Source organism: Megalops cyprinoides, chromosome 12, assembly GCF_013368585.1.
Source record: "Megalops cyprinoides isolate fMegCyp1 chromosome 12, fMegCyp1.pri, whole genome shotgun sequence".
In the NCBI taxonomy this organism is placed as follows: domain Eukaryota; kingdom Metazoa; phylum Chordata; class Actinopteri; order Elopiformes; family Megalopidae; genus Megalops; species Megalops cyprinoides.
Genome location: NC_050594.1, coordinates 11,988,619 through 12,016,172, shown reverse-complemented (window position 1 = coordinate 12,016,172; position 27,554 = coordinate 11,988,619). Strand labels below are relative to the sequence as shown.

The 27,554-nt window shown below is 45.9% G+C and overlaps 3 protein-coding genes across 4 annotated transcripts; 1 reads left to right on the top strand and 2 right to left on the bottom strand.

Moving 5' to 3' along the window:
• Positions 1-774: 774 nt before the first annotated feature.
• LOC118787350 (elongation factor 1-alpha 1-like) lies at positions 775-5,237 on the bottom strand. Its single transcript, XM_036542881.1, has 8 exons — positions 5,140-5,237; positions 4,357-4,518; positions 3,168-3,347; positions 2,685-2,981; positions 2,451-2,601; positions 1,741-1,997; positions 1,310-1,544; positions 775-999 (listed from the first exon to the last, which is right to left on the bottom strand). Exons 2-8 carry the CDS (start codon positions 4,498-4,500, stop codon positions 875-877), a joined length of 1,389 nt encoding a protein of 462 aa, XP_036398774.1. The 5' UTR covers positions 4,501-4,518; positions 5,140-5,237; the 3' UTR covers positions 775-874.
• Positions 5,238-6,607: 1,370 nt separating this feature from the next.
• Positions 6,608-10,708, bottom strand: adprs (ADP-ribosylserine hydrolase). The gene is made up of 6 exons (XM_036542573.1): positions 10,305-10,708; positions 9,790-9,886; positions 9,472-9,679; positions 8,675-8,862; positions 8,152-8,252; positions 6,608-7,037 (listed from the first exon to the last, which is right to left on the bottom strand). Exons 1-6 carry the CDS (start codon positions 10,489-10,491, stop codon positions 6,658-6,660), a joined length of 1,161 nt encoding a protein of 386 aa, XP_036398466.1. The 5' UTR covers positions 10,492-10,708; the 3' UTR covers positions 6,608-6,657.
• Positions 10,709-12,214: 1,506 nt separating this feature from the next.
• Positions 12,215-23,409, top strand: LOC118786580 (protein argonaute-4-like). Of its 2 annotated transcripts, none has more exons than XM_036541730.1 (18): positions 12,215-12,379; positions 13,578-13,749; positions 14,196-14,316; positions 15,048-15,229; positions 15,563-15,699; positions 16,054-16,188; positions 16,539-16,626; positions 16,999-17,146; positions 17,614-17,733; positions 17,938-18,066; positions 19,261-19,394; positions 20,129-20,313; positions 20,768-20,927; positions 21,284-21,599; positions 21,780-21,914; positions 22,066-22,167; positions 22,264-22,463; positions 22,830-23,409. In XM_036541730.1, the coding sequence occupies exons 1-18, from the start codon at positions 12,361-12,363 to the stop codon at positions 22,936-22,938; spliced, it is 2,592 nt and encodes an 863-aa protein (XP_036397623.1). In that variant the 5' UTR covers positions 12,215-12,360; the 3' UTR covers positions 22,939-23,409. The 2 variants fall into 2 exon arrangements, with proteins under 2 accessions (XP_036397623.1, XP_036397622.1); XM_036541729.1 differs by having other exon boundaries at positions 19,246-19,394.
• Positions 23,410-27,554: the final 4,145 nt, after the last annotated feature.

The following is a 27,554-nucleotide window of genomic DNA, read 5'->3' as shown; positions in this document are numbered from 1 at the left end:
GGGACTTCATGATGGTTCTATTGTCAATGGCTCCGCACCCATAAATCTGAGACAGGAGTGGTGTAATTGCCAGAATCAACATGGCAGAGGACCGCAATGTTGATGTGGGTCTTTTCCTTTCCCGATTTCTTGTTTTCTACTGGTTAAAATGTGTGCACATATTGGTTTTATTATATGGAGCATTACTGCTGATGTTGTTACTGGTGTTCAGCACCTGTGGCGAACTGTATGCAGGTATATTGCAAACGATTACAACATAAACCTGTTTTGAATTTTCTGTCAGAGACAGAGTCCTAGTTTTGATAACCTGCGACAAGTTGCGTCACCCCTTTCAAAAATGCTTTTTGAAAGCAAGTGAGGTGCTAGGAATCACAACATCAGCAATCAGAACATCAACAAACCACATCCATCTCAACATGGCTCAATCCCATAAAGGAATAAAACAGTCTGGAAACAGTGTAAATGCTGTATTGAGTACTAGAATATTAAGACTCATTTCATTTTAGGATTAGTAGTATAAACTTTTCCCTTCTCTTTGAAAACACTTGCTCTCAGATTGTCACTGACCACCAATGAAGGACCAAAGGAGGAGGCAAAAACCAGACACAGGATTCAAATTAAAGACCTTTATTGTTGACAGCAGCTTCGTTCCAATGCATTTTCTGGGACACAAAGGCCACAGAGCTTCTTAAACCAAATTTAAATGGAAAGGCACGTTTAGTCACTTTCACCATTAAAAACACAGGAATGTACTGTATGTTTGTCAAGGCTTCCTTTTCTGCGGAAGGATCTGTGATGAGTTGGTCCGCTTAGCCAGTCTTTCAGGAATGAGCTGAGGGTGTCTGGATGGGAGGGGCAGCACTGGTGAGGCGACTTATTTTCCCTTGGCGGCCTTCTGGGCGGACTTGGTCACTTTGCCACTGCTGGCGGTCTTCTTGTCGACACCCTTGATGACACCGACAGCCACCGTCTGCCTCATGTCACGCACCGCAAAGCGACCTGGGGGACAGGAGAAATGTCAGTCTCAACGCCATGGAAACCACTAAAAAGATCTTCCTCTCAGTCCAGTTCATGCATGTGCTCATGGCATGTATTTCTTACATACATCACTTGAACAGTGCTACATGCAGAGTGTCCTTTGAAGGACACATGTGACTGGTGTGTACCTTAACAAAAGGCAAGGTTCACAATGAGACCAGCCCAGTCTCATACAGGAACTGTCAACCATCACCTGCACTGATGAAAGAAAACTCCCTCTCTCACATGATGCCTTTCAAGCATTAAGATACAAATGAGCTGCAATACTCACCCAGGGGGGGATAGTCAGAGAAGCTCTCCACACACATGGGCTTCCCGGGGACCATGTCCACGATGGCAGCATCTCCAGACTTCAGGAACTTGGGGTTGTCCTCCAGCTTCTTGCCAGAACGGCGGTCGATCTTCTCCTTGAGCTCACTGAACTTGCAGGCAATGTGGGCGGTGTGGCAGTCCAGCACGGGGGCGTAACCCTGGGAGATCTGACCTGGGTGGTTCAGGACGATGACCTGCCAAAAAAAGGACATGGGGTTAGAAACTGCCAAAAGCAGAAGGTCTAATGCCAATTTGAAGGTCTGAAGCTAGCTACAAACGCTGGAAGATAAATACAATAAAGACACAGCGAGACTGAACCAGTAACACTGAAGTGACCATTCCAGTGTCCCAAGTTCCATGTCAGCCATGTTGGCCAGGCAGGAGGCTCACCTGAGCAGTGAAGGTGCCTGCCTCCATCGGGGGGTCGTTCTTGCTGTCTCCAGCCACGTTGCCACGGCGGATTTCCTTCACGGACACGTTCTTGACGTTGAAGCCCACGTTGTCACCAGGCATAGCCTCGGACAGGGTCTCATGATGCATCTCCACCGACTTCACCTCAGTGGTCACATTGGCAGGGGCAAAGGTGACCACCATGCCGGACTTCAGGGTACCAGTCTCCACACGACCCACGGGGACGGTTCCGATACCTTGGGGGGGCAGACAGACGACATGCAACATGAACTCCATAGTCTCATCCATTACAATGCTAACAGTATCTGCACAATGAAACATTAAACACATATCACACCGCTACCCATATCAGCCCCACAGCTGCCCCAATGAGAGCATTTCAACAGGACTGCCATGAAAAATTGCCTCACTTCTAATTTCTCATGTAGTAGTTTAAACCATCGTTGTTTGCGTTACATGTAGATATGTCAAAAATAATTCCAAATACCTGACAAAACTCTACATGGAACGAGAACAATATGTACATTACTGCGCTGTCCACCTGGCAACATTACTAAGTATCAGAGATAGACATGCCCCACGAAAACAGTCACATCTGACACATTCTTATGGCACCAGTCTGTCTATAGGAGCCCTTAATTTTGGGCTTTCCCCAGGCAGCCTGGACACTGCAGTGTTTGGGGCAATACCTCCGATCTTGTAGACGTCCTGCAGGGGGAGCCTGAGGGGCTTTTCGGTGGGGCGGGAGGGGGGCAGGATGGAGTCCAGGGCCTCCAGCAGGGTGGTGCCGCTGGCATTGCCCTCTTTGCGCTCAACCTTCCACCCCTTGAACCAGGGCATCTGGAAATGAAAGGAGCAGGTTAGTGTCAAACCACAGGGGGCAGCAATGAGACTTTGAATGGCCAATTGTAACACTGACTTACGTTGCTGCTGGGCTCCAGCATGTTGTCTCCATGCCAACCTGAGATGGGCACAAAGGCAACAGTTGTCGGGTTGTAGCCAATCTTCTTGATGTAGGCACTGACTTCCTTGGTGATCTCCTCGTAACGCTTCTGGCTGTATGGGGGCTCGGTGGAGTCCATCTTGTTGACTCCCACGATCAGCTGCTTGACTCCCAGAGTGTAGGCCAGGAGGGCGTGCTCGCGAGTCTGTCCGTTCTTGGAGATGCCAGCCTCGAACTCACCCACGCCACCAGCGACAATCAGCACGGCACAGTCGGCCTAAGAGAGAGCACCCCAGGAAATGTTCATTATTATTAGGATAAGGCCATCTCGGATTACCATTTCTGTACTTGCAAGCAAAATGCTTAGACATTCAGGGAATCCAAAATGCCATGGCAGTCGGGTCTTAAAACTTTTTGCACTTGTGCCAACCTGTGCCACACCTGTACATTAAGCAGTACCTACCTGGGAAGTGCCAGTGATCATGTTCTTGATGAAGTCTCTGTGCCCAGGGGCATCGATGATGGTGACATAGTACTTGCTGGTCTCAAACTTCCAGAGGGAGATGTCGATAGTGATACCACGCTCACGCTCAGCCTTCAGCTTGTCCAGCACCCAGGCGTATTTGAAGGAGCCCTTGCCCATCTGAAAAAGTTGGGACGTCATGAGCAATGAAGACCAGACTTCCACCGCATTAAATGAAACTAAAGTGTGCAACTGTTACTGATGAACTAGAGGAGCACCAAAAACTAACAGCTAGTGCACTGGACAGACATTCATTATTTATTCATACACATTTCATTAAGCATATAATCTTCTATTGATATTATAGAACAGCTATTCCAACTACACAACAGCCATACAGCAGCACTAAGAACAGTAATCTCTACACACCAGCTGAATGAAAATTAAGGTATGAAGGCTGGAGGCAATGACCAAGGAAACTAAATTCAAAACTGCTGTGAAAAACACCGGCACAAGAGCTTATACCAGAAACAACCATCCCACTGGAAAAAACACATATCCACCTCTTGCCCTACAGCAGTTTGATTCAGTGTGACCAACCTCCTGCATAAACTGAGCAAAACTGAGCACTTGACCATGTTCCTGACTTAATGTTGACACATCTATTTAAGAGCAAAGTTTTAATCTGAATATTACGATGTCTCTGCCCTTTAATCACTCCTGAATCCAAAGTGTAGAGTCCATCTGGATGACATTTCACACATTTTTACAGGCCCGGGGGTTGCATGCCAGCTTATGTGATCTCAGGATAAGAAAATGCCATTAAATCCTACGGGACGTATGACACACGGACAGGATATTTCGAAATGTCATATTTTCGAAGCTTAACCATGAGCCAAATTTCCTGAGGCCGTTTGTCATACACAGTCGTGAGGTATCGATTCCGTCACAAACAGGCCTACATCATGCAAACGCATCCTGCCTAGTCGCCATTACGCAGTACGCAGCGCCAAAAGGCCTTCTACCCGTCGGCGCATGCCCCACCCACTCTCCCATGCAAACGCGATTTCTGGGCCTAACATCCACGCTTCCTCCGCCATTTTAATTTCACACCATACTTTCCACAGTAAACTACTACTCATATCACAAGACCAGCCGTTTTAACCGTCTCCACATCTTATTATCTTACCTCAGCGGCTTCTTTCTCGAACTTCTCGATGGTTCTCTTGTCGATGCCTCCGCACTTGTAGATGAGATGGCCGGTGGTCGTGGACTTGCCGGAGTCGACATGGCCGATGACCACGATGTTGATGTGGGTCTTTTCCTTTCCCATGGTCGTTTATTTCCGTTTCTAAAAACATTTATCCTTTTTTAAAGCACCTGAAAACCCTTATTCACTGACCACAAAATTGAAACGCAAACGGAAAGTGCGCCACGCTGTTCCACATAGCACTGCGAGTCGACACAAGTAGCAAGTTCGTCAACTAAAACTACTTTGGAAACAGGGGAGTGAAACTGCAAACCCTTTACCGACACTTTGAACGGATTCACAAGGTTTCTGCGTGAATTCGTCGGTTCGGCAACTCGACGTAGAGTCGCACCAGCGAAGCTGAACAGACGCGTGTTAGACCACGTCGTATTAAGTTACATAAAGACTCGTCATTGCTCAGATGATGAGACATGTGGATGGAGCTGGCTAAGGGAAAAAGCCGCCGCCTTTGGCTTTGTTCTTCCCAGCCGCCGGTTCTCTAAAGAAATCCCAAAGTTTAGCCTAGATGTCGAAAAAGTTTGCTTCTGTTAACAAATCCGACATGAATCAACTTAACCATAATAATGACCGCTTAAGAGTATTATTTGATCGAAAAAGCATACAAAATCTGAACAAAAACGTGGCATCTAATTTTTTGGAGGGGTGTGGAAGTACTGATCTAAAGAAAATCCGAAGCTAATCATATGAAAAGTGGTCACTTACCGGTGTTTAGAGTCCACGCGACCTTAGCTGCTGTCCCTACCCAGGTAACAGAAAGAGGAAGCGGCGCGGAAAAGGCCGCCGGTTTTATGCAAGGGGAGGAGGCAAGGGTTGCGCCTCGCATCCCCCTCCCCGGCCGATCCGCAAATCCCACGGAATGAGTCAAAAAAAATGTACGCCTTTCGAGATACGTCATTGCTACGTCTCAAAAGAAATGAGAAACTTGTTTCCATATTTCAACTGTCGCCTGCTGTCAAAGAATGATAGAAATGTATGATTCTGCGCATGTTCAAGTCCTTACACAATTTTCTTACTTTTTCAAAGATTTTTGTACTCGGATTAGTTTGAGTCCTGATAAATTATTCTCCTGAGGCTGTCATCTGCCATATCTTTCGTTTTTCTTTTAGACTGGAGGGATCATAGTATCAGTGGCTCAGGTACTCTGACACGTTTGTGGAATTATGAATCATATGATACCTTGATACCTGATGATTACCTTGATAACTGAATGCTTAATTGATCGTCTGTATTTTTCCTTTTTTTCATGGTGCGGTACCCTGAAATAAATGCTTTCTCAAGATGCATTCAGATGATGGACTGATAGACTCGCTGTTGTGTTTATCTTTTTTTCTCTCCTATAGTACTGACAGACACAGCAAAAAAAAAAACAAAAAAAAAAAAACTGCGTCGTTTAGTTCGTTTCTCGGGCTTATTGCTATCATTTGACAATATTGATATAACATTAACATGTGTAGTTATATTTTGCACACCATATTCAAAATTATTGTACTTCTCACTTCAATATGAAATGTGTTCAAGGGTGTCTTTGCATTTTTTAACTTTGACACAACCATCAGTAGCATATCCATAATGAAGATTTTGGCAGCCATTGGACTTTTGAACTTTATCACACCATCATAGCAGAGTGTATATACAAGCTTGCACCCATTTCAAATAAAGAGGCTGAATTCAGACTGTTTCATTTGGCACTGGCCCTCCTCCAGGCCTGTGTCTACATAGCAGAATGTAGTTTTTTATGTACCATACAACTGATCAGCTAGACTTTTATTACCTGGCCAGTGCTTGCTCTCACACTATTCTCTGGCACCCTGACCTTGGTCAGGTGCCTGCAAGTTCCTCAAATGTCATCATCAGAGAAGCACCTCTCCCCCAATCACTTGCAGTGTGAAAAACAGCCATGGGCTACATTCATGCTTATCAGAGGATTGTATTTGTCCCACTTTGGTGCACCCGCACAGGTTTCAGTGGTTGTCATGGTGAGACAAGTTTAGTAATCAATAGGGTGTATGTACAAAATACTGTAAAATAAGTAAAATTAAAAAGGAAGCAAATATACAAATTATGAAACAATCACTGTTATCTTTTACTTTTTTATTATGAATTTAGTTACATTAAAGTAATAAAATAAAACAGGTCACACATCAGTTGTACTTCCCAAAGGATACCTGAATATGAAGGGTCAGTGCGTGTGTGTATGTAGTGTGCGCGCATAGACAAGTGTCAGTCTGTGTGCGTCCTAGGCTGTGTGTTAGCATGAGAGTGCGGTTGAGGTTGCGTGTCACCGTCCCGTGTCTGACTGTCGCCCCCACGTGGTAACTGACGGTACAGCTGGTGGAGGTGCTCTGCCCAGGCCTCTGCCTCCTCTGCCCCCTCGCAGCAGCGCTGCCAGGACTGGGGGATGGCGTCGCTGCCGTAGTGTGCCCCCGCAATGGCGCCCGCCATGCAGGCGATGGTGTCTGTGTCGCCACCCAGGGCCAGGCAGTACGCCACTGTCCTCTCCAGGCCACCATAGCGCTCCGGCAGCCCTGCCCGCGGCTCCAGGCAGTGCAGCACACAGAAGATGGCCGTTGGGACTGAGTGTAGCGCTGCTATTCCATTGCCTGAACACGGGGGGAGGTAATTTTAACCTCAAACCAATTTACCACTGAAAGGCAGTTTTTTTTTTTTTACTACTGTGTATTGCTGGAGACCCATTGAAACCCGGATCAAACAGCACTGTTGCACTGCAGCAGTGTAGCATGGCAGTTAAAGAGCAGGGCTTGTAACCCAAAGGTTGCCAGTTCAATTCCCCACTCGGGCACTGCTACTGTACCCTTGGGCAAGACACATAACCCACAATTTTCTCAGTAAAAAATATCCAGCTGTCTAAGTAGACGAATGGATAATGTAGGTCGGTCTGGATAAGAACGTCTGCTAAATGGCAGTAATGTAAATGTTTCTCACTTGTAAGTTGCTTTGGATAAAAGTGTCTGCCAAATGAATAAATGTAAATGTAAATGCACTATATTCCCTATGGCATGGGAGCTATGCTCCTAAGCTTGGCTTAGTCAAATGGTGATTGCAAAAAGGCTAGATAAACATGTTCAGTCAAAACATTCATATAACATAAATACTACACAGAAGTGTAGATTTAAATGTACTTAAAACACATGAAGTACAGTATTAATATTCACCATTGACATGTGCACTGTGTGACAATTTAGGAAAGATGGGTCATAGAAAGTGGTGTTACCAGTGGTGTTAAAAGTGGTGTTTGAGGGCAGTGAACGAGACAGCACACTCACTCAAATATTCAGCTCTGCCTTACAAATTCACTGAATGCAGACAGGAAACTAAAATCAGAATGACAACAACCAATCTCAAAGAAATGGGAAATGGATTTTTTTTTTTTTACCTTGCTGCTTTCATTGATTCTTTTCCCTCACTCAACTTGGACAACTTGTAAATCAGTTTCAAGTCATAAAACAATTAACAAGCACTTCATCAATGTTATAAATTCAGATTGTCGCAATGTAGTGGAATGTGGTGAAAATGTTCTCTTCATGTATTGACTACTTCTGTACGAATTGCTTTTGTACCGATTCAGAAATGCACTTTTGTGAAAATTGCAGATCGTCATTTTGTGAGAACCTTTGGTTAACAACCCAATAAAACGATTGCACTATAACCAGTATTGGCCCTTGACCTTGTACTGTCCCCCGACCCCATACTGACCCAGCTCAGAGATGACCTCCTCAATGCTGACACTATTCCTCTCCATCAGATCCTTCACTCTGTGTAGTCGGGCACAGAATGGAAAATCCGGCTCATTCAGCCTGGGGAGGGAAAGGGTGTAAAAATGATAATTCTGCAACTGTCTGCTTTGGCCACAGTTTCATGCTGTACCAATAAAACTCTTAGGTGCATAAAAACATGATGTACCAGTAAACCTCTTTGGTGTGTAAAATCATGCTGTACCCATGAACATGACTAACTCCATTTGCTGACCCCAATAACTGCAGAGGCGTTTGTATCATTTTCAATGGCTTTCCTTTTTAGTGAGAGACAGGGAGAGCGGGGAGAGAGAGAGAGAGAGAGAGAGAGAGAGAGAGAGGGAGAAGGAGAAGGAGAGGGAGAGGGAGAGGGAGAGGGAGAGGGAGAGGGAGAGGGAGAAGGAGAGGGAGAGGGAGAGAGAGAGAAAGAGATGGCACATAACAGAAGGAACCCCTGCAGGTATGGGCAGAAAGGCTGGACTCACGCCCGGGCGTCGCTGCGGGCACGGTCCTCGTTCTCCACACCCTCCATCTCGGAGATGAGCCTGTTGAGGAAGACCTGGGGCACTGCTAGTGCACCATGCAGAGAGAAGTGCACGGCCAGCGCCTGCAGGACCGCCCCGTTATAACCCAGCGAGCAGGAGTGCGTAAGCATGGCTCCCAGCTTGGAGTACTGCAAGGGTACACACACATACATACACAAACATTACATTACAACACAAGCAAAGCAGTCACATTCCCTCCAGTACAGAGAACCTTCCCTGTCACATGAACTAGGCTGCAGAATAGGTCCCCTGATTGCCTTAACATTTCTTCACTGTCTAAGGTACAAATCAGAGGCCGATCCTAGCCAAATACAAGGTTAAAGATTGGACAGTGGAAAAGGGTGACAAAAGCTGAAATGCAGACCTAAAGAAAGCAGGTCAGGAGACTTACTCATCCTTTGGGATGAATACACAGAAACTTCAAGGAAAAAATGTCCAAATAAGATGAAATCCCTGTATTAACAGGAACAAATGACCAATTCAGTGTGCGATCAGCACAGAGCTTGGGGGAGAGCAGAGAACAATCCATTTGTGTTACTACAGTTCATACTCAGCGTTCTTGCTACAGTTCATTGTGATTGGTCCTGAATATTGCTGCATTACTTATCTGCAAACAGACACTTTGCATGCACTTTTCATGATCTGCCAATAAGTACAAAGAGACAAGGAAAGGGAGAGGATATAAATGGCCTTCAACTCCATACTCCTGTCTCTCCTCCATACTTTTCCTGTCTCACCCTCTTGACGTCCTCTATGTTGCTGAAAGCCAGGGCAAAGGGCGCAGCCCTCATTGCGCCCCCATTCCCAAAGGAGCCGCGACCGCCGAACTGGGCGCGTGCGGGCTGAAAGACGTCGCTGAGGCGCGGGGATGCCAGCTTCTTCAGCACCTGGATCACGCCTGCGCCGTAGCCCCGTCCAGGAGCCTGACGATACTCCTCTGCAAACCTGAGAGAGGAGCGAAATGCACCCGTTTCCTCGTGTCATCACATTACCACGGCCTCCTCTGACGGGCACTCCCCTGCCCATCTCTGTCTCTGTGTCCGCTCCTGTCTCACCTGTGTGCCATGTCTTGCTCGTCGAACTCCCCCCGAGCAAGAAGGGACTGGACCACGCAGCGGGTCATCGCCGTGTCATCACTGTACTGCAGGATACCTGTGGCACACACAGTTCTATAATAACATTTCTGATCGCTATCATTAATATTACTGTTACCAATCCAAAGAACAAACCTTAACACGATCAGCGAACTCACGCAAAATAAAGCTAAATGAAAGGAAAGTCACACAATACATTCGTTTCCGAAATACCAGTCCACTAATGAAGCCTGCGGCGACCCAGCTAACGTTAGCTTGTTAATCACATTCTCCAGAAACACCATGCAGTCAGGCGTATAGCCTGCTAGGCCGATTTCTAAATGTTGCAGACTTGCTAACTGCTACAAACACAGCTAACTAGATGACTGCTATTTTTTTAAAAGCGCACATTATTCCAGATGCTAAACACTCAAAAAATATTAACCTTGACTAAGTGCGCCTAGCTAGCTAGCAAATCGGATGCATATTGCTCTCACCATCGCCGCGGGTGTCCTGGTCTAACCCGTTCAGGTGCTGCAGAACTCGCTCCATTGGAAGCTCCTCCGCTCCCTCGAACTCCCCGCCTAAGCAATCTCCCAGAACTGCGCCGACCAGAGCCCCTCGAAACCGGGCGAGCGAGGCAGGCGCTCCCGCGCCGAGTCGTGTTACCGCCGCCGCCGTCATTGCCCCGTGAACTTGGACTTGTTTTGGTTTTGACTGCTCCGTAGGTTGACTGCACGACCCACTTTCTCTCTCGTCTACCACCGCCCACTGCCCCTTTTCCTGTCCGTCCAGCGCTGTCACAGTACAACCCAGTGCCACATTACCAAGCAAGGGCGAATACACGAGCACAAAAATCACTTTCTGTCGTGAAGATGGCTTGCCAGGAGCCAGGACTCTGTTTACACGACTCTAGCCCGCCGATCTCAGTTCAATGAGCTAGGGAGCTCCTTGAGTTGCTGAGAGTTGGGAACTCCGAGTATTTGCAGGATCAAATGCGCCTTGATCTTTCCAACCAAGGCCATCGGCGGTGCATATTGGTTTTCTTTTCATGTGCGCCGCTTTATTCAACTATACGGTACATTCTCTTGCGTCTCTCTCATGTTGCAACAACAGGGAGGCGAACGGACTAAATGGAACATACAGACACAATGAGCTACTGGCCAGCTTTGCTGTGTCCGAGCAACGAGGTGAGGTGACGCTTGTCACAACCCTCTCGCTTTGCAGTTATCTTGCAAGTTGCAACACACGACTTCCTCCATGCGCTGTCTCATTTTTTTGTACTTTACGTAATACCGCCCCCACGTGTTTTCATTTAAATGGGAGTTTCACCCCAAAATTAAAAACGCAAGAGTTGATTCTTGGCATAAAAGCAGCTGATCTCTCATGTTACATTACATTATTGACATTTAGCAAACGCTAAATGGAGTGCCTTGCATAGATTACAATTTTATCCATTTATTTTATCCAGCTCGATATTTTCTGCGACTACCTTGCCCAAGGGTATAAGAGCAGCGCCCCAGCAGGGAATCGGACCGACAATCCTTCTGGTTACGAGCACTGCTCCTGACCACTCTCCTTGCCACACTGCCACCCGGGGGCAAAATCAAATGCTTTAGTCCAGAACCAAGCTTGGCCTAATCTAAACCCAAATATATTCCAAACTACACTAAAGTCCAAATTGCCAGGTTCTTCGGACCAACAGTAGACAGTAATGAAACACACACAAAAAAACTCTGGTCAGGAGCGAGTCCATAGTGCTAGTGTTAATGTAACTCTCAATGCATGTCTTTTTTTCATAAACTGACGTGATAGTTGTTGGAAAAACACAAAACTACCAAATGGCTGTTCAATCCTACAAGTCAGTGAAAAATCAGTGACAAAATAAACTTGGCAGGCCTGCTGGATAGTTTGAATAGAGTCATTAAACCATGCCCAGTCGAGTAGACTGGGCTAGCCGGTGTGTAATAATGTGCTCTTATCTTAAATTTAATATGAGAAATAAAGCAGACAATACACGGGGAGCAGTACTGAAAGAGAAGGCTACCATTTCAAGGTTCAGTTCAACTACTAAAAGTAGTTCAGTTTTCTTGAATAGTACCATTTCAAAACCATTTTATTGAATCTTGAAATATAACACAAACACTCCAGAATATGACTGACACCATATATGTACTACAAGCACAGAGAAAACATTAATAATTATTACACATTACAGGGTACAACTTAGATGAACATAGTCAGGGGATGGCTCTTTCAGTTATCTCTGATCGGGACGAAACTGCTTTTTGTTTTTGAGAACATACATTTGTGAGTTACTATTGTCCAATCGTTTGCTATTTTTGTATGCTGGCTGGCTACTAACCAGCGCTTTAACTGGGCACGCATGCGCAGTTCATATCTCGTGGATCCGCATTTAATCACAAATCAGAGAGACAACGCTCTCTTCACTTTCTCAAATTAGCACCTTTCGGCCTCGACATACCACCCCCAATTTCAGCGTCGGTACGGGGCCGGCAGGCCGGGACAGCGACGGAGAGTGATTCCTCGGCCATGGAGGCGCTCGGACCCGGTAAGCAGTCAGTGTGGCCTGGTGCGGAAGGGGCAGCGGAGCTCGTGTTATCTCACTGGGGGCCGTGGATTGTAAGGCCTCCACAACACAAGGATGTATACGGGACTGTCAGGGCCTGTTTGTGTAGATCGCCGCACAGTGTAAACATAAAGAACCGGATTGTAAAACGCGATGACGGCTAGTTAGATGGCGACCAAAATGTTTTCACTGCGGAAGACAACGCGATGGGTTGTTTATGTCAGTCATGGGCTTGTCATCGTCTGACGATATGCGAATTATGGGGGATTTAAAAATTTCTCTTCCGTGTCTGAAGTTAGCTAGCTAGCTCGCTCCCTGTCGAGTTTGCTAACAGCTATCCACGATTCGCTTTCAGAAAGCGACTTGTAGGTGCAAATATTTGTTTTCTGCTCTTTTATGTACAACGAAATGTTACCTTGTTAACATTAGCTGCTTAGTAGCTATCGTAGCCACACATGTCAAGGTTAAATTATGCAGAAACGTCAGCGCCAGTCAATGTTTTGATGCGTTGGCGCACGTGTCTGGGATATTACTTTGCTGGACGCTGCCTTCCCGTAAATTCAGTGGAAGTGTAGCCAGCTGGATTCCCTCCGTTTCTCACTTTGATCGAATTTAATCCGCTGTTTCCTGGATTTAAATAAATGTTTTTAGATTTGTGTACTCGGTCATATTGTGTCGGCAGCATTCAAACTTGTATATCTGTGCCCAAGAGCGAGGATTTCCTACGCTTGTCCTTTGCTAGCAACAGCGCTAGATCCAGCTAACTCGACTTGTTGTCATGTATTGAAAGCATTGATTATTAAGCTATTTAAATAACAGTTCATCTTAACTGAGACAGTTGTTTCAGATTTGTTCATGGTGCAGATAATTACAGAATGCGTGATGACACCTTCATTTTACGACTAAGTTATACCCGATTAAATGTAGAAATAAAGACCAGTAATCAATAACCTGCGTGTTTAAACATATCAGTACGCAAGCATTTCTGGTGCGTACGTGGAAAAAAATATTTAATAATTTCTTTGTGAAATACCCATTTAAACACAAGTGCAGTCTTCCAGATGTTATTTCTTCCAGTATCTGCAGTGGAATGTGGAGCAATGGATGGTGAGAATGGTTTGTGGTTATTAAATTGAATTATTATCGGTTTCATGTGGTGGTATGTTTGTTTTCCTGGCAGGCCCCCCCAACACCGCCGCCCTGTTTCAGCCTCCCCGTCGTCCCGGTTTGGGGACCCTGGGAAAACCCATCCACCTGCTGGCCAACCACTTCCAGGTGCAGGTGCCCAAGATTGATGTCTACCACTATGACATCGACATAAAGCCGGAGAAACGCCCCCGCAGAGTCAACAGGTAGGTGCTAAGTAAAATTACACCTCATTGATAGCATCGATTGCAATTTTGGGTAGCAACATTTTTCAAAATATTTTATTGTAAGTAAAGTATTTTTCAGTGTAAGCATTGTGCAAGTTGGTGCTAAGTATGACTCACATAAGCTATTGGTTGAAGTGTATATTTAAAATATTGAACAAAGTTTCATTCTGTAAACTCAGTTTCTTTTTATTCTGACTTTCCGACTTGGGTGAATGGGATTCCAGTGCACTGTGATTGGCCGAATGGTGTCTGGTATTGGTTTAGTAATCTCTACTGTTACATGATTCCATGGGCTGGTCTGTCTCTGTTGTGATTGACCGGTGTCTCCTTCTGCACTGTGGTTGGCTGATCATTTTCATCAGTTGTGTAACTGGCCCGTTCTCTTCAGTGGTGTGATCAGTTTCCTGATCTGTTTTGTGTCAAAGGGAGGTGGTGGACACCATGGTCCGGCACTTCAAGATGCAGATCTTTGGGGACCGTCAGCCAGGTTATGATGGAAAAAGGAGCATGTACACAGCCAACCCACTGCCAATCGGGAGGGACAAGGTGTGTGGGAGGAGGAGAGGGGAGTGTTGTCTTCTGTTTATCTGCTTCATCGCCATATATGGTGTTATTGTTTGTTACTTACTATATCTGTTATTTTGTATGTTGTACATAATTGTCTCTGATGCATGTGGTGTGGCCTTTTGTGCAGTAGTCCTTACTTTTCTTTGTGCTTGGAAGGAAGTTTTTTTTGTTGTGGCTTGCCAACAATCATGCAGGTAGACCTGCTTAGTGGAACCTTAAAGATGAATATGCAACCGGGCATGATCCGAGGTCCCAGCATGAGCGTTTGGAGGAGCATGCGTTTTCTTGAAAAAAAGCAACAGCCTGTTCATTCTGTATGTTTTGTTAAAGTCCGATTAATGTTAAATCAAATTATGCCAACATCAAAACACACAGAATATTTAGCACTTCATGACCACTTGCTCCTTTAATGACAACAGCAGAGAACAACAAAAATCTCTTTCCACGAGCAAAATGACATGACTTCTCTAAGTGGCAATAGGTGGAGGTGTGATGGGGGAGTGTCTTCCAGAACCTCTTGTTTTGTGTTCTGTCGGTCCATTTCTCACCGCCTTGTTTCTCCAGCTCATGTCTGTCTCTCTGCTGTGTTTGCATGCTGGTCTGTCTGTACCCCTCCCAGTGTCTCGTGTGCATGGCCTCCCCCCCGTGTCTCGTGTGTGTGCTTGCGCGTCCCAGACCGCCTCTGACTGTCCCTCGTCTCGCCGGGCCAGGTGGAGCTGGAGGTGACCCTGCCGGGTGAGGGGAAGGACCAGACGTTCAAGGTGTCGCTGCAGTGGGTGGCAGTGGTCAGCCTGCGGATGCTGCTGGAGGCGCTGTCCGGTCACCTGAGCGAGGTCCCCGAGGACTCCGTGCAGGCCCTGGACGTCATCACACGCCACCTGCCCTCTATGAGGTACCGCACTGCCCTAACGTTCACCCTTCCCGCTGTGGCTTTTCTTCTGTGAAAGTAGTTTACCGTGGGTGTTGCTGCACTAGAAGAGCAAGAGTGGAGTAAAACAGCAACTGTGGGGCACTTGCATTGAATGAGATTTTGTAGCTAAATCTGTGAATGCTGTGTCTTTACCAGTTGTTACCATGACTTTAAAGCACTCTCCAGCATTGTTGTCACAGTCTGACAAGGAAAGGAAGATCTGAAAAAGATATAATAACTCATTTTAAAACTCAAAATGTACTGGTTTTCTCTACCTTCTTCTCCTCCCTTCTCCTCTCTGCCCCTCCTCTACAGGTACACTCCAGTGGGTCGTTCCTTCTTCTCCCCCCCAGAGGGATACTATCACCCCCTGGGTGGGGGGCGGGAGGTGTGGTTTGGCTTTCACCAGTCTGTGCGTCCCGCCATGTGGAACATGATGCTTAACATCGATGGTAAGAGTGCTGAATTACCCTCGCAGTGTCCTGAAGTGTATGTGTGTGTGTGTGTGTGTGTGTGTGTGTGTGTGTGTGTGTGTTTGCGCAGGTCTGAGGGTGGAGGTCACACACTGCAGACTGATGAAAAGGGTCTGCATGTTTGTGTTTGTGTGTGTCCATGCACCTTTGTTTGTGGTTTAATTTGGGCTTTGGTGCGTACGTGCATGTCTGTGTTTGTGTGGGTAAGTTTATGTGAGTTTGGATGTGTGTGTGTGTGTGTGTGTGTGTGTGTGTGTGTGTGTGTGTGTTGGACAGGAGCTCTTCCTAATGCTGAGCTGTGACTGGTGAGTGTGTCACATGTGTGTCCCACAGTGTCGGCCACAGCGTTTTACCGCGCCCAGCCCGTGATCGAGTTCATGTGTGAGGTGCTGGATGTGGAGAGCATCACCGAGCAGACTAAGCCCCTCACCGACTCCCAGCGCGTCAAATTCACCAAGGAGATCCGCGGTGAGCGCCGGCCTCCTGCTGCAGGGGCGGAGGGAGGCGGGGGGAGGAGGGGGTCTGTTCTATCTGTGATCAATCCATCTTAACTACCCCTTGGTAGATTAGTTTTATGGTATATACAAATACAAGACAGTAGATGAATATATCAGCTTGTTCTTTACACGGCAAAACCAACATTCCATGTTAATTCCAGAAAAGCTACAGACAGATGACTAAAATGATTCACAGTTTTACCAACAGACATGGTCACATCCATTTCTTCTCATATTGTCTTCACTGTACCTAGATAGTTGTATACAGCAAATGTGTTTAACAAACAGTGTGTTTGTGTGTGTGTGCGCATGTGTGTGCAGGTCTGAAGGTTGAGGTCACACACTGCGGACAAATGAAAAGGAAGTATCGGGTCTGCAATGTCACGCGTCGCCCTGCCAGCCACCAGACGTGAGTGTGTGTGTGTGTATTTGGCCGCTTGTATACATGTGTGGATGAGTGTCTGTATATGTGTGTGTGGACATGTTTCGGCACCTGTGCCCGTATTTGTGCGTGCATGTGTGTCTGAGTGTGCGTGTGTGTCTGTTTCAGGGTTTAGCCCTTGTGTTGTTCTTTTTCTTATCTGCAGCCCCAGATTTTCTGTCCGTGTCTGTTATGTCCTGTCCACCTGTCTGCAGGTCACTTTGCTCGTCTGTCTGCCTGTTTTTGTCTGTCTGATCCTCTCTTTGCCTTTCAGTTATATTGTATTGTAAGTCTAGACCTGTCAGTCTGTCATTCCTTTCACCTGCCTGTTTGAAAGTGGTCTGCCTGTGTTGTTGGCAGGTTCCCTCTGCAGCTGGAGAATGGTCAGGCCATGGAGTGCTCAGTGGCACAGTATTTCAAACAGAAGTACAACCTGCAGCTGAAATACCCCCATCTGCCCTGTCTGCAAGTGGGCCAGGAGCAGAAACACACCTACCTGCCCCTGGAGGTTAGACACACACGCACACACACACGCATACACACACGCACACACACACGCGCGCACACGCGCGCACACACGCGCACACACGCGCACACACGCACACACACGCACACACACACACACATACATACATACTCACACATATGCTCACACATATTGTTGGAGCCATTTATTTAATGTAAAGATTATTATGTTTAGCAGTTCATAATGTTGTTTATTATCCTCCACTGCTTACTTGTATTCATGTCTAGTTAATCTTTTTATAGTGTTTATTGGAGTAACTCCCTTTAAGTTTATTAATGTGAAGTGATGATGCTAAGGTGATTCTTGCCTACCTGTGTAACAGAATTGATGTGATTCCAGTTGACTTGCATAACTAGCTTGATGTGATTCTAGCTTACTTTGGTAACAAGATTGATGTTACTGTACCATATGTGCCTAACAAGATTGGTGTGGTTCTGGTTTGCCTGTAGGTGTGCAACATCGTGGCTGGACAGCGTTGTATTAAAAAGCTGACAGATAATCAGACCTCCACCATGATCAAAGCCACTGCGCGCTCTGCTCCAGATAGGCAAGAGGAGATCAGCCGGCTGGTGAGTGTCTCCACCCAGTGGTGGGTGGGGGAAACACAGGTAGACTGCAGGTAGACTGCACTGATCAGGGGTCAGTGATGGACCCCCTCCCACAATATAAAGACACAGTAATTCTGACCGTAGCTGCACTCTTACCTTTCAGCCTCTTTAACTCCTGTACCTCTTTCTTTCTCTCCCATTCTCTCTTTGTCTTTACTACTCAAGGTGAAGAGTAACAGTCTGGTGGGTGGGCCTGACCCGTACCTGAAGGAGTTTGGGATCGTGGTGCACAGTGACCTCACCGAGCTCACAGGGCGGGTCCTCCCGGCTCCTACGCTGCAGTATGGAGGGCGGGTGAGTTACAGAGCTGGGTAGACTCATCCAAGATCAAACAGCATGTCATGAACTACAACGAAGAGAGGGATGACTTTGACCTCGTTGTGTAGACCTGTGAGGACACCTGCAGTTCTACCCATACACCATGTCAACATGGAGAGAGGGAGTGTGTGTGTGTGTGTTTGTGTGTGTGTGTGTGTGTGTGTGTGTGTGTGTGTGTGTGTGTGTGTGTGTGTGTGTGTGAGAGTGAGAGTGAGAGTGAGTGAGGGAAGTGAGCGAACAAGTCCGTGCTTCACGCTGAATCACACAAGTACATACTTGAGGAGGAAGGGGAAGGGTTTTATTTGGGAGTGCATTTGCGACACACTTCTCTGTCATCATCAAGCACTGTGGCTGGTGATGAAACAGGAGGTATGGTATTTATGATACGAGTCACCGTGACATTTGTCTGGTTATGAAGTGGCATTTGTCAGTGGTTAGAAAAATAGAACATTTTACATAAGTCACTAGTCTTTTTTTTTTTTTTTTTTGCAATAAATGTGGAATTACAAGTGACAGCCCCTTCGCTACAATATACAGCTGACCCAATGAGTTGTAAACAGTGTAGCATTTAAATTATTACATTACAAAAACTTGATGATTAACAGGAGTGGGAGTCTCCTGTTCTAATGTTACTTACTGCAGATGTGTTAAATATAACCACAGTCCCCGCGGTCCCTCTACCACTTCTCCTGTTTCCATGGTTTTGTGTTGATTTTATTTTATTATTTTTTTGCGAGTCACGAGTCGCTCTTGCTCTGTCACGAGCTGTGGCACTGGAATGATGACAGCAGGGAGTGTCCCAAATGTGCTCCCAAAATAGCACCCTTTTCCCCGTGATCAAGTATGTGCTTAAAGGACATTGCCTGAAGTATGGAGTCATTCACTCACACCTCCCTCACTCAGCTGCATTGAGATTCAGTGATGCGAGTCATTCAATCAGTTCACTCCCCTATGACTGCTCATAATGGGCGGAGCTAAGACATCCAATCAGAAATCCTATCAGATGGCCTCATTCATTTTGGAGTTCTCCCACCTCTACTGCTTACGTTGGAGGAAGTCCAGTGTGTGTTTGAGTGAGGAGGAGGGGCTGGTCTGTGATGTTGGAGGTATTTTTCATAAGTGGGGGTGTGGGATAGGGGCTTACTAAGAGCTCAGGGCATCTCTCTGCAGAATAAAACGGTGGCCACGCCCAACCAGGGGGTGTGGGACATGCGGGGGAAACAGTTCTACGCCGGCATCGAGATCAAAGTGTGGGCCGTCGCCTGCTTCGCCCCGCAGAAACAGTGCAGAGAGGATCTGCTTAAGTGAGTCCTGCTCGCTCCCTCCTTCCTCTCTTCTCTCCCCCTCTCTCTGCTTCTCTCCTCCATCCCTCCCACCCACAGTCACAGTGTAGGAATCTCCTGTCTGTTTCAGAGCCTCAGATGCTGCTACACAGACATAAACACAACTGAATACGGTACAGTTTTAGCTCTGGTAAATGAGAAGATCATCTGAAGAGAATCATTCTTAGTCTAAAAAGAAATTAAATCAAAACCTGACACAGTGAAGACATTCTTAGCCAACAGATTGTTAATCGTCTCCCTTAAAAGACGTTGCAATGCAAAACACTACATGTGTTTGTTACTTTTCACTTGTAAATGACTGGAATGTGTTAAATGCTGTACAAAACAATCTGCGCCTTATACAAAATGTTCCCTTTGAAATCTGTCTTCTCTTCAATAGTGTTAACCACTTTTCTCCTCAAATAAATTTACTCCAACAACTCAATATATGTTCTTCATGGTAGATTACATTGATCTTATTCCATCAATTAAACATAAGTCTGGCAGCAACCTTTTGGAGAGAGAGAAACAACCCTTTCCTTTGAAGTTGTTCAGTACCCAGGAAGAACCAGTGAAATGAAAGAACCAATTTGTTTTTGTCTACTCAAATGAATATTTCATGGTTGTATTGGTATTTCTTGTTTTGTATGTAGCATGTGTGGCAATTTGTATAATATGCCTTCCCCCAGTCACTTCATTCCCCCACAATCTTGCAGGAGCTTCACAGACCAGCTGCGGAAGATCTCCAAGGATGCAGGGATGCCCATCCAGGGCCAGCCGTGCTTCTGTAAATACGCGCAGGGAGCAGACAGCGTGGAGCCCATGTTCAAGCACCTCAAGCTGTCCTACGTGGGCCTGCAGCTCATAGTGGTCATCCTGCCAGGAAAAACACCTGTTTATGGTGAGAGGGAAGGGGGAAATTCCAGTAAAGAAGGGATAAATGCCCATAACCAAGGGGGACAGTAACTGTAAAGAAAGGGCTAAAAACCTATAAACTGAGGAGAAATTCAACATACAGAAAGGGCTATTTACCTCTAAGCCGAGGGGAAAGTAACTGTAAAGAAATGGATAAAAATGCATCAACCAAGTATGGAGATCCCTGTGAAAGAAAGGGGAAGTTTCTGGTATCAAGCCAGACTGTTCTCAGTGACCATGTTTACATGGGTATAATATTTCAGCATACATCAATGTTAACGTGTTCAGACTATGACAGGAGCCATGTAAACGCATTATTCTGATAAACACAAACCCAATAAAACCAGTATTATAGTCACTAGAAACTCAAGTAAGGCTTTTGGAATATTACTCATTTTAATCATATTAAACATGCCTATGTGATGTTTCCTGCTCCCCAGCGGAGGTGAAGCGAGTGGGGGACACCCTGCTGGGAATGGCCACTCAGTGTGTCCAGGTGAAGAATGTGGTGAAGACCTCCCCCCAGACCCTCTCCAACCTCTGCCTGAAGATCAACGCCAAGCTGGGCGGCATCAACAACGTGCTGGTGCCCCATCAGAGGTCAGTGGCTCGGGGGAGAGAGTGAGCTCTGCTGTGGTAAGGATCGTAACCCAAAGGTTGCAGCCTCGATGCCCAGTTGGATTCTGCTGTTGTACCGGTGGTCAAGTCACTTGACCTGAACTGGCTAAGTGAATATCCAGCTGTCTAAGTGGATAGCATGGAAAAGTTGTAGAGTATGTAAGCTATTATGCATAGAAGTGTTTGCTGTATAAATGGATCCAGCTGTATATCTAGCTGAAAAATGGATAATATGTAAAATTGTAACCTACGTAAGTCCCTCTGGATAAGACCATCTGCTAAATGACAGTAATGTCACTGATGTCTCATAACATGAACGCCCCCCTTCAACCCCCCAGGCCCTCGGTGTTTCAGCAGCCTGTGATTTTCCTGGGGGCGGACGTGACGCACCCCCCAGCGGGTGACGGGAAGAAGCCCTCGATCGCGGCGGTGGTGGGCAGCATGGACGGGCATCCCAGCCGCTACTGCGCCACGGTGCGGGTGCAGACCTCCCGGCAGGACCTGTCCCAGGAGCAGCTCTTCAGCCAGGAGGTGGTGCAGGACCTGACCAGCATGGTGCGCGAGCTGCTCATCCAGTTCTACAAGTCCACCCGCTTCAAGCCCACGCGCATCATCTACTACCGCGGAGGGGTCTCTGAGGGACAGATGAAACAGGTGAGGGGGGCGGGGTCTCCGAGGGACAGGTGAAACAGGCGAAGGAGGCGAGGTGTCTGATAGATGAATGGGGCGGGATCACTTATTGACAGGTGAAGCAGATGAGGGGACCTTTGTGATATGACTGGTTGCTGCGTGGCAAGGTGTATGAAGTTCTTCTCTGCTCTCTGTCTCCCACAGGTGGCATGGCCAGAGCTGATGGCAGTGAGGAAGGCCTGTATCAGTCTGGAGGAGGACTATAGGCCGGGGATCACCTACATCGTGGTGCAGAAGCGTCACCACACCCGCCTCTTCTGCTCCGACAAGGCCGAGAGGGTGAGTACAGCGTAGCAAGCTGCAAGGGTGCAGCTCATGCTACCTGGGGCGCGCGTGTGTGAGTGTGTGTGTGTGTGTGTGTGTGTGTGTGTGTGTGTGTGATGATATGTGTGAGTTTAATGGGTGGGTCCTCTCTCTTGCACTCCAATAGGTGGGTAAGAGTGGGAATGTCCCAGCAGGCACCACTGTGGACAGCACCATCACACATCCGTCGGAATTCGACTTTTATCTGTGTAGCCATGCTGGCATTCAGGTGAGTCCCACGTCCGCCACGCCTGTTCAAGTGTGTGGCCGCGGCACTCCTGAGGTCCACGGTGAACTTAATCCCCTCCCCCCTCCCGTCCCACAGGGAACCAGTCGGCCGTCACACTATCACGTGCTGTGGGACGATAACTGCTTCACTGCGGACGAGCTGCAGCTGCTCACCTACCAGCTGTGCCACACCTACGTGCGCTGCACCCGCTCCGTCTCCATCCCCGCACCCGCCTACTACGCCCGCCTGGTCGCCTTCCGCGCCCGCTACCACCTGGTGGACAAAGAGCATGACAGGTGTGCTGAGTAGGGGTATTGAGGGGTAACCGGGGTAACCTGGCCACAGCAGCGCTCTGTAGGAGTGCAGGAGTGTTCAGAGAGCTGAGAGCCAAGAGCTGTCTTCTGTCGCTATACTTACTGTATGCACTTTTGTACGTCGCTTTGGATAAAAGCGTCTGCTAAATAAATAAATGTAAATGTAAAATGTAAATGTGTTCAGATAGCAGAGAGCTGTGTTCAGCCAGCTGAGAGCCATGCTCAGAGAGCATAGAGCCATGTTCAGAAAGCATGGAGCCGTGTTCAGAGAGCTCTGATGTGTTCTGTTTGTTCTCACTGCCAAGGTTACAGTGCACTGACATCCCCCTGCCTCTCTCTTCCCCTCAGTGCGGAGGGCAGCCACGTCTCTGGGCAGAGCAATGGGCGTGACCCTCAGGCCCTGGCCAAAGCTGTCCAGATTCACTACGACACCCAGCACACCATGTACTTTGCCTGAGAGCAGGCGCTAGGGGGGCGCATTTTCCTTCCTCTCTCTCTCTCTCTCTCTCTCTCTCTCTCTCTCTCTCTCTCTCTCTCTCTCTCTCTATCTCTCTCTCTGCTCTGTTACTCTCGGCACCAAAGCGGTTCGGAAGCCAGCGGGTCGGTCCATTGACCCAAATCGGACCGCCTCATCCCAGCCAGCCCAGGCTTCCAGCGTGGGGAGAGCCCGACGCCTGGAGTCCTTTCTGAGGTTTATTTCGTTGAATGTCTTTTTTTGTACGATACACTGAGTGTGACGGCTGTTGCTCTCACAGATAAACCAGGTCTGTTCTTACCTCAAACCCCACCGGGGTGCAAAGATTCATATTTTACAATACTTGGATCAATTTGGATGTTATTTCGTGTTTTAATGCCATCCTTTTACAAGCTAACTTGGATCAATATCCATTTCTCTCCTGCAGCTAATGCTGAGTGTATGTGTGTGTGTGTGTGTGTTTGTGTGCGTGCCACGTGGCTGCGCGCGTGTGTGCGTGTGTGTGTGTGTGTGCGCGCGTGTTTGTGTGCGTGTGCATGTGTGTGTAAAGGAAAATGTAAGTGTTCAACACTGTTACAGATTTTGCTTTACACACACACACAAATGTATACATTTGTATAAAGTTTTGTTTTATACTCATCTATAAATATATACATCTCTATAAAAGTGTTTTATATACACGCATAAATATTTAGGTCTTTTGTGGATAGCTGGTTGTGAATAGCTGGGAGAGTGTGGTTTCATGAACCTCATTATGGTCATATATTATTTGCTGTTAATCACTGACTTGTATAAACCAATCAATAGAAGAACACCATGTTTGGTTTAAATCAGCAAGTTACCCTATTCTGGGGTTCGTGAAGCCTCTCTCTCCCGTCACTTGTGTGTAGCAGTATCTGCCAGGTGAGGCATCTGTAGGGGATATGGAGAACTCATCTTATGCATTTAATTTTCAAAATGAAATGCATTAAAAAAGAGTTTAATATAAGTTAATTTGGGAGTATCATTATCTGTTATTAGAGTAGATTGTTACCATTGTCATTATCATCATTGTTCCATCATTTCATCAAACTGTTGCCAGTCAAATCAGAGGTGAAGCTGGGGGGGGGGGGGGGGTGAAGCTGGACCGGTTAAACTGAAGTTCAAGGGAACGTTTAGGTCGTTCCTGAACAATCCCAGAACAGCAAGAAAATAAAATGTGGATCAAAGTTGGAGAGCATCAGAACTCAGTGCCGTCTGATCCAGTGCAAACATGTCTGTGTCAGTCATGAGAAACTCACCAGCAGTCCAACAGGGTTACAGTGTTAAGAGTCAGTCTTAGAGACGGTTCAGAAACACTTCAGTTTAACGCAGTTCCTTATACTAATAACTATTAAATATAATAGTTGAATATTAAAGTAATCCATTACCACTGTGTCACTTTCGGTAACTTTTTTTGCAGTTGATTTAACATAATTGATAAAATTGAAACTTAATACAGTAAAAAGGAAGGTATATTTTAAATCCCGTGACTGTTGTCTATGGAATGCAAGCATGTATAATGTTATTATATTAGTGAAGTGTTCAGAGTGTTCATTCATCTGCAGTTAAATTTGGATCGATGTTTAGCTGATACAGAATCACTGGATCAGGCTGTTGCAGGCAGTGGTCATATGTGTGCGAGCTCAGTGGCAATATTGCTCCTCATTCATTTTTAATCTGTGATAGATGCTGTTTAGGTTTACTTTCATTTTTCTTTCAAATGAGCTCTTTCAAACGATGCTTTCTGTTCTGGTCCACAGAAATAGTTTCGTTTCCCTCTAGTGGCAGTGGTAGTGACTGATTCATTTAGTTGGCTGGTCTGCTGTTTTTCTTCCTTGTAACTCGGGCTGTTTTTTTGCTTGACCAAAAACATCTTGATGACCAAATGCATTATTTCACATTTTTTGCATCACAATTCTGTTGACCAGCAGTCAAGACCAAATTATCATAAAAAAACCTGCAGGCCACTGTATGCCTCATGTAACATGTGGATAACTGGACGGCTTCTGGAGCTGTGCTCAAATCAGATTCCTCTGACATGTATTTCTTAACAATGGCTGCACTTAAAATTGACAGTGGCACTATTGGTAATAACATGACGTCCTCAGGTTAAGAATCTTAAAAAGATCCACGCGATATGATTGCCATATAAAAACTGTTTCGGCTTTCATTTCACTTGCTGTTGAACAGTGTTCAGTTGGTGAATTTGCAAAAACACAGCCCTGAATCCGAGTCAGCCGTGACTGCAGACTGCCTCCATGTTAATCTGCCCCTCATTGATATTAGCCCACCATGTCTACTGCCTCTCAGCAGTGGTCTGGGTGTCAGAGCTTTCTGTCAGTGTGTTGACATTTTGCTAGCACCCGCAAGTGTAGGGGAGGAGGTATGGCATGGTATACACCCTCACAGTGTGGCTGGAGGGGGGTGATGTGATACATGTAAATGAAGCACGAGTTGATACCCTCTGTGCTTCAGTGAGTGGAGTGTTAAGATCATTTCACTAATGGCCACAAAGGATCCAGCGCCAAACATTACTGTCATTTGCTAATATCAGGCCAGTCATCACTTGGTGAACTATGTCTCTCTTTTTTTTAATGTACCAGTGATGTTTTCGTAGCACTGCTCGCATGCATGTCTGTCTTGTAAAATGGTTAAGATGCATAATACAAAGAAACTGAAAGAGGAAAAAAAAAAATGTAAATGTGTATGAATTTAAGACCGTTTAGGATAGCAATACTGTTGTCTTTTAATGAGGTATTTTTAAAATTCTGTGTCAATCTTTGTGTAAAACAGAACTCAAAACGAGGTCCTTTTTAACATGGAATGTGATGGCAACCCATCACCTCCAGGGGGCGATGAGGTTCCCCCTGGTTCTTGGGCCCTCCTGCACTGTGGTGCCCGCTCCTGGCTCCTGTTCAGCTGGTCAGGACCTTCCCACAGGCTCGCAGTGGAGGAGGGCCACATCAAACCATTTATCCAGTCTTTTTGTGCTCGAGTCGTGGGATCATGCTTTTTATAACACAGATCTCCGATGTGAGCATTTGTTCGCTGTACATTTAACAATGTTTCTGATAATTTTGTTGCTCTACATGGTCTGTACTGTTCTGTAGTGTCTTTAGCTGTGTGACTGTCCAGGTCTGCCAGACCACCTAGGGAGGGGTGGGGCATTGTAATGTGATTTTTTTTTTTTAAAAGAATTTTCTTTTTATTCTCTTTTTAGCCTGCAGGGAATATTTGTGTTAATGTGCAAAGTAATAAATTGGTATTTTGTGGCCATTCTATATTTTGGCTATTGTTTTTTTTTTTTCTTTTTCCCCGCACAAAGGGTAGCCCTTTGTCAAGTTTAATTTCAGTGTAGGTAAAAGGACCACAGGGGACTGGTTAAGGCACTCAGGCTACATGGCCCGGGTCCCAGCTATATCATTTGTAAACAATGACTGGTGAACAGTCATCCCAAGATGGTGGAACAAACGAGCTTTGCTCTGCTGAGGAAAGGGGCGGGTAGGCGCTCTTTGTGCTCAGACACCCTATGACTCGCTCAGATGTCTGTCACAACACTCAGTACATGTGAACCAAGGAACAACCTATTTAAACAGCAGCCTAGTTAAGGGTCATATTCGGATCTGCATGCGGTGCACTGCAAAAGAGAAAAGGATTGGAAACTATTTCAACATACACAATGACATTTTTAGGTTTTTTGTTTCAAAATAAAGATCACACAATTTGTTTTAGAGACAATCTACAACAAGAGTTACAAAAAATAGTTGCCCAGGCAGTAAGCGTACACAGGATTTTGACTTTACACATGGTTACAAGTGTGCTCGCAAAAGTTCATTAGAAATATACACAAGGCTTCGTAAATGTACAACGTGATAGTGTTCCAATCCTGTATTTCAACAAGGAAACAAAAGGACAGTATGTTACAATCACTTACAAGGAGAGAGATGCAGGTCTTTCTGTACAAAAAGGGGAGAGGATGGGGGGTCAAGGGTCACCAAACACTCTGTTGAACATACTGTCACCCCCCAGGCAGTGGAAAACCATTACTTTTAAAAGATCTAAAAAAGTCACTTCTTAAACAAGATGTTCTTTTAACAGTAAATCGGTTTTTAAGTTGAAAGTAGTGACATGTTAAAACCATGAAGCATTTCTGTTCTTTTTACAAGTACTATGCTGTATAGAAAGGGCTTTCAAAACAAAATTTCATATTACAATTTACAATATACAACAACTATATGCCACGACCAAAAGTCTGAATATACACTGAAATGCACAGGTTTCTAACTTTTTTTGTATTTTCCTTTATACCAAAAAGCTTGTATAAGCAATTCCAAGTTCTCCACATTTACATTACAGGAGGTTTACAAATGTACAATTATACAATCAGAAATATGTGTTCACTACTGGGATACATTATAGATACAGATTGAACATCAAAACCCAGAAAAAACTAGAAAGGTTTTATACATATATGTATATATATATGCAAAAGTCTACACCAAGTATACACTATATATTTATAGAAGCAAGACCAAAAAACTTGAAACTTCTCTCTCATGCTAAATAATCAAAGTGTT

What these genes read in the sequence shown, in the direction of transcription:
- adprs (XM_036542573.1), bottom strand. Translation starts at nt 10,491, where the DNA reads ATGACGGCGGCGGCGGTAACACGACTCGGCGCGGGAGCGCCTGCCTCG. An exon ending in GCCCGCAGCGACGCCCGGGC is followed by an intron (nt 8,253 to 8,674) that starts GTGAGTCCAGCC and finishes TTCCCTCCCCAG; the next exon opens with GCTGAATGAGCCGGATTTTC. An exon ending in GGAGGTCATCTCTGAGCTGG is followed by an intron (nt 7,038 to 8,151) that starts GTCAGTATGGGG and finishes CCCCGTGTTCAG; the next exon opens with GCAATGGAATAGCAGCGCTA.
- LOC118786580 (XM_036541729.1), top strand. An exon ending in AGGAAAAACACCTGTTTATG is followed by an intron (nt 20,314 to 20,767) that starts GTGAGAGGGAAG and finishes CCTGCTCCCCAG; the next exon opens with CGGAGGTGAAGCGAGTGGGG. An exon ending in GCTCCGACAAGGCCGAGAGG is followed by an intron (nt 21,915 to 22,065) that starts GTGAGTACAGCG and finishes GCACTCCAATAG; the next exon opens with GTGGGTAAGAGTGGGAATGT.
- LOC118787350 (XM_036542881.1), bottom strand. Translation starts at nt 4,500, where the DNA reads ATGGGAAAGGAAAAGACCCACATCAACATCGTGGTCATCGGCCATGTC. An exon ending in TGATCACTGGCACTTCCCAG is followed by an intron (nt 2,982 to 3,167) that starts GTAGGTACTGCT and finishes GCTCTCTCTTAG; the next exon opens with GCCGACTGTGCCGTGCTGAT. An exon ending in GGACGTCTACAAGATCGGAG is followed by an intron (nt 1,998 to 2,450) that starts GTATTGCCCCAA and finishes TGCCCCCCCAAG; the next exon opens with GTATCGGAACCGTCCCCGTG.